The following is a 5,691-nucleotide window of genomic DNA, read 5'->3' on the forward strand; positions in this document are numbered from 1 at the left end:
CCCCTGGGGGGCTCCTTCCTTGCCCACAGATTTTGCCAGGGCTGGGGCAGGGGTGGGCTCCCTTAAGTGCCTTGACCTGCTGGCTTTGCAAGGATTGCTCAGCGGGCCAGCAGTGGTGGTAGTGCTCCCGTCCCCCAGCAGGCTTAGTTTAAAGCCCAGTGGAGCAGGTCAGCCAGTCTGGCTGAGAAGAGCCTCCTCCCTAGGGGAGAGAGGTGGAGGCCATCTCTTCCCAGCAGCTCGCTGCCTCTCTCACCAAAGAGCGGGCTGTGGTCATGAAAGCCAAAGCCTTCCCAACGACACCAGCGCCACAGTCTTTGGTTGACCACGTGGATCCTCCTCTCCCTCCTGAGCCCATAGCCTGAGACTGGGAGGATCGATGAGAACACCATCTGTGCCCCCAGACCCTTTAGCCCCGCTCCCAAATCCCTGTAGCGCCTCATGACCTGGCTGGGAGCGCTCCGAGCCGTGTCATTGGTGCCCACATGAATTTACACACACGGAGTTTCCAAAGATGGCTTATAACTTAAAAAAAAAAAATCAATGCATACTGTATAAAGTAGTCATTCAAACCTTTTCCTATTAGCAGGAGCAAAAGTCAGTCAAGCTCATCTAAATTTTACTTATCCCAAGAAAATGATTTCCCTAGAATAGCTTTTAACTTGCTTCTAATTTGTGTGTAAAAATAGAGGTAAGGGAGGAAGGGAGATTAACAAAACCTGGATACAGAAATATTCCAACTTTCCAGATGAGGTACAGTACAAGTAGCAGGGGACACTGTTGTATTAATCTGCTTTAACCTTTACCTGAAGAGACCTCCTCCTGATCTCACAGATCAGTGTATCCATTCAAAGCCTCTTTTCTGAAAAGGTCAACAAGTGGGCCAATTATCAAATGAGGTAACGTGAATTCTCTCTCCTCTCTTGGGAACTGAATTGAGGCTGAATTCATTTCACAAGAACTTTCACATAATTGTTAGATAGCAACTTTTGTTGAAAAAATAAACATTTATTCATATAAATATAAAAACCTAAAAAAACCCCTGAAATATTCACCCTATCCAACTCCTATTGCCATCTTAGGGAACTTAAACATGTGCAGCGAGGCTGCTCCGACATGCTGTAATTACAGAGCATCAGAACAGACTTGATTAATCAAGTTTGCTGGAGTGTGGTAATTACTGTGCTCCAGACGACTCCAGTGTCTCGTGTATCAGCATCCCCATTTTTCAGTACGGGGACGCTAATACACAAGACGCTTTGGGTGCTTTAATTAGAGCAGCTCTTGGAGTGCCTCTCCCCGTACCCCTCCAGGAGCACATGTTTAAAATGTTTAAAAGGCCTTGACGTTCTTAACATTTCTTACTCAGCAATAAAAATGTATTGTTCTCTTTCAAAAGTGAGTGAGTAACTCATAACAAGTCCAATTACACCATTTGGGAAGTGTTTGAACCTAATATTTGTCATGGGAGCAGGAGATAGGAAGAGGGTTAGCAACTGAGATGATGCTTGGTTTGACAGCTGAGAGAGAGGAAATAAGGAAGCCTGAGAATTACAGTAAGAGTTAACCAGTTGGGAGAAGGACAGATTTGAATAGCCAACAACAAATGCCAGAAAATAAAACAAATATTCCTCCAATTGCAGTGGCCATATTTTCTTAATACAATACTCACCTTTCCTCCCAAAATCAGCTCCTCCAAAAATTGAAGTGCTTGAATGAAGTGGGGAAGCTAATTTTCTGCCTGTCATATAAGCACCCTGTTTTCACTCATGCTGCACAACGTAGCAGTTATTCTATTACTATTTAGGCAGCGGAGGGAATCAATGGACTTAAAAGTTCATTGTTCTTCACACCACAAACATCTCTCCTTCTTAATATCTTCATGTTCCACTAACCAAGCTAACTTTTCTTAGGGCAATTTTGGTGACTGCTAGCTGTTCCTGTTCTGTGTCCTCCTATTTCACAGCCATAGAAATTCTATAGCTTTAGCTTTCTTCAAAATCATAGATCCACCCATCTTCAACAGTAATTAGGGTTTCAACTTTTCAGTTACGCAGGGGGTTGGAGGAGTGACAAGGAGGAGGCAAGAGCACCCGTATTTTTTAAAATCATCAGCTATGCCAAATTAGCTTGGACTTTAACAACTACTATATCTTCACTCTGGGATTCACAGGCACAAACAGTCCATAATCGGAACTAAGGACTCCTATAGACATTCAGGAACCCTGCTCTGATGTGCTAGAAATCCAGTGCATCGGAGCAGACTCGATTAATTGATTCTGCCCGAGCATAGAAACTGACATGCTCCGGCAGCCTTCCATGCTGCGTGTAGATTAGTGTCCCTGTGCTGAAAAAATGGTGCTCTGAAATAAAACATTTGATGAGCTTTAGTTCAAAGTGCCCTGTCACCATGCCACCAGGTTTTCAGCACAGAGACACTGATATACATGACATGTGGGTGCTTTTAATTCGCGCAGCTCACTAATTAAAGCGCCCAGCGCCACATGCCAGAGCATGTGTAATAATGCCCTTAGATATAATTCTCTTGCTGAATAAACCACAGTAAAATCTAACTCCCTGTCATAGTTACATGGACTCTGCATAAATAAAAACATAATAAAAAATTAATTGTCATCGCTGAAATAGTACAGTCTTCTAGGGACTATGTCTTAGTATATATTTCTACAGTGTTTCACATAAATCATTCTGTTCCTATCTAGAGACTTACATACTATCACAACATAAAAACATCATAATTAGACAAGACCTGTCACTAAAGATATGCTACTTAAGAAACTGAAGGATTTTAAGAACTTGTACGTTGACATTGAGTTATTTTTCCTACTATAAACACTTTTAAAAGTACAAGATTCTCTTCCTGTGCACCCGAGCCTTCTGCCATATTTGCAGAATAGATAAGTGATACATTACAGCACCAACTAATAGTCTGGGACCAATACTACTGTTGGCATTTTCTGATGGCAGAATTAATCAATCTCCTTTGAGAATGTGTCAATACTACTTCTGTTACTCAGTGTCACTATTCTAGTATGGTTACTGTTGTGAGATGGAAGTTACTATTCCAATGAGCTGTGCACACCACATTCAGACAGCGCACACGCACCCCCCTCCACAGTTGGAAGGAAAGTGAAGAGATCAACAGACCTTCCGTGTTACCTATTTGCCTTTCCAGGTCTGCTGCTTCATCTGGTGTTGCCCGTGGGAGGACGCCCGGATCACTGAAACTAGTACGCAGCAGGGTGCCCATCACGAAAAAGAAAAGAATTCCACCTATTGCAGGAATAGCAGGTGTAATCTTCTCTGACAAGTATGGACAACTGAAAGAAAAAGGGAAAAGACAAAACAATATGTTAAGGCCCCCAGTATCAAATAGTGACGAACATGCTAAAATAAACTCAGTGTCACTTGCAATTAAAGGCTATACATTAAAATCAAGACTATACATTATTTTGAGCTTAGACTGCTTGCAGCAGAATGGTATGCTCATGTTTACTAAAGCAGTAAGTTGGCTTTAAGTAGGCTATCCCCTACCACCATCACCTAGTATGTGTTTACTACATTGCATGCAGTTGATATTTTGCTCACCAGAGAGCAATAGGTTTTATAACGATTATGAGATTACTGTTTAGATTCTATGGGGCTGGTATTGGGTATTATTATAAAGCTTGTTTACAGTCTGAGACAGGACAAGCCTGAAAATAAACCTGTACATAAATTTATAACGAAAAAGCGAAAAAAAACTTAAATGAATTCTACAAAATGAATTACAGCAGAGGAGATGCATGAGGATTTATGTAAGTGGCATGCGTTCCTTCTCATCAGCATTCCCTCAATTTGAGGATGATCTCTACTATGGCTCATCTCCACTATGGCTCAACGATGGGTCTTGAGGTGACTCCAATCCTTGAGCTACAGACCCACCCACAGAAGATTCAGGTCTTTCCGCAGAGGAGAGTATGCCAGAGATTAGGATTTCTTTCCTTTTCCTTCCTCCATTCCTCTCATCACTGCTTCAATGGCAACATGCTTACTCGAAACATGCTGCTACTTGGTTGGGGTTGCAGCATCATTGGAGTTGGTCAACAGCCAGCTCCTCCCAGCTCTTGATGTCAGCATCCGTTTTCTTGAGGTACACATTCAATGTGTCCTTGTAGTGTTTCCTCTGGCCACCGCAAAGTCTCAGGCCATTACTAAAAACAGGGAGTAGAGCACTTGTGTTGGGAGTTGAGCATCTGCACACAATGCCTGGTCTGGCGAAGTTGGTGTTTGAATGTCACTGACTCAATGCTGGTAACCAATGTTTCAGCAAGGAAGCTGGCATTTGTGCAGTGATATTCCCATTTGATGTGGTGGATTTTCCAGAGGCATAATTGGTGATACCTCTCCATGCTTTTGAGACGATGATGGTAGGCCACCCACATCTGTAGAGGGGAATGGGGATGATGACTGCATTGTAGACCTGGATCTTGCTTGGTGTTTTTCCAAAGATCACAATTAATAAAGACATGCTGAAGGAATTTCCCAAAGGAGGTACTTGTGCATCAGATCCTGAGCTGAATCTCCACCTCAATGTTCACTCAGAGAGGTGGCTACTGAGGTAAGAGAAGTGCTTGACTACCTCCAGGGTCTTCATCTCTATGTTAATTTGGGGCAGGTGGGGTCACATTCATGGCTTGGAGCAAGCTGAAAAGAACTTTAGTCTTCTCAATGTTGAGAGGCCCAAAGTCTGGTAGGCTTCTCTGAAAAGATCCAATGTGATCTAGAGGTTTTCCTCTGTGTGCACAGGAATAGCACAGTTGTCAGGTTCAAGGTCAAGGATGATTTTTGACTGAAAACATCCCAGATTGAAGAGCTCTCCATCCGTTTGGCATTCTATGTCAATACCAGTAGGAAGGTAGCCCTTAATGAGAACCAAAACTATTATAAAAAAAATGGAGAACAGAGATGGGCAATGACACATACTTGTTTGACCTCTGCTTGAATGACAAACAGATCTGTCTCCAATCTGCAACATAGAACAGTCATAGTCATGAAGAAACCTCATAACCTTTTAGGTACTTTTCAGGATATCCAAATTTGACTAGTGCTTTTCACAAGGCTTTGCAATTGATGGAATCAAAGGCCTTTGTGAGGTTGATGAAGGCCATATATTCCTAACACTTTTCTTGGACCTGGTGGGCAACAAAGTTTATATCAGTTGTGTGCGGGCCGGGAGCAGTCCGAGGCCCTTTTTTCGCGCGGCGGGCTGTGGCCAGCAGCCTGGGCACGCCGGGTCAGGGACGGCAGGCAGCACGCTAGAATTAGGCACGGACGCTTAATGGTTGTTTAAGATTGTTTACTTACACCGTAGATGGTCGCGGTGCAGGCTGGAAAACTTCCAGGAATACTTCGCTTAAGTACCAGTTTAAGGACTTGGTCAGAGCTCTGGATTCACTCACAATTCACTCACACGAAGTTTGCTAGGCTCCGTGGAACTTTGCGTGCAGGGAAGGGTACGTCGAGGGATCGTTCGGCGATGGGGAGAGGCGAGAGGCTGATCAGACCCCTGTTGCCTTCTTGATATTCACACTGGGTCCAATAGGCTCTGCAGCGCTTAGAGATCTTCACGAGACGTGAAGTCTCCTCCTCCTGATGTTCGTGGAGTCCTCCAACTTGGGCGGAAACCACTCAAGC

At 43.6% G+C, this 5,691-nt stretch overlaps 1 protein-coding gene across 5 annotated transcripts in view; it reads right to left on the minus strand.

Annotated features, from left to right (window-relative positions):
- Positions 1-5,691, minus strand: part of ZDHHC14 (zinc finger DHHC-type containing 14) — a 248,705-nt gene that overhangs the window by 120,600 nt on the left and 122,414 nt on the right. For 3 of the 5 annotated variants that reach the window (XM_025202659.1, XM_014519345.2, XM_014519346.2), the window contains exon 2: positions 3,163-3,335. In XM_025202659.1, coding sequence (XP_025058444.1) covers positions 3,163-3,335 — 173 coding nt within the window. The remainder of the gene's footprint in view (positions 1-3,162; positions 3,336-5,691) is intronic. The other 2 variants (XM_006022379.3, XM_006022378.3) reach the window with 1 other exon arrangement.

The sequence above is a fragment of the Alligator sinensis genome, unplaced genomic scaffold, assembly GCF_000455745.1.
Source record: "Alligator sinensis unplaced genomic scaffold, ASM45574v1 scaffold331_1, whole genome shotgun sequence".
NCBI lineage: Eukaryota > Metazoa > Chordata > Crocodylia > Alligatoridae > Alligator > Alligator sinensis.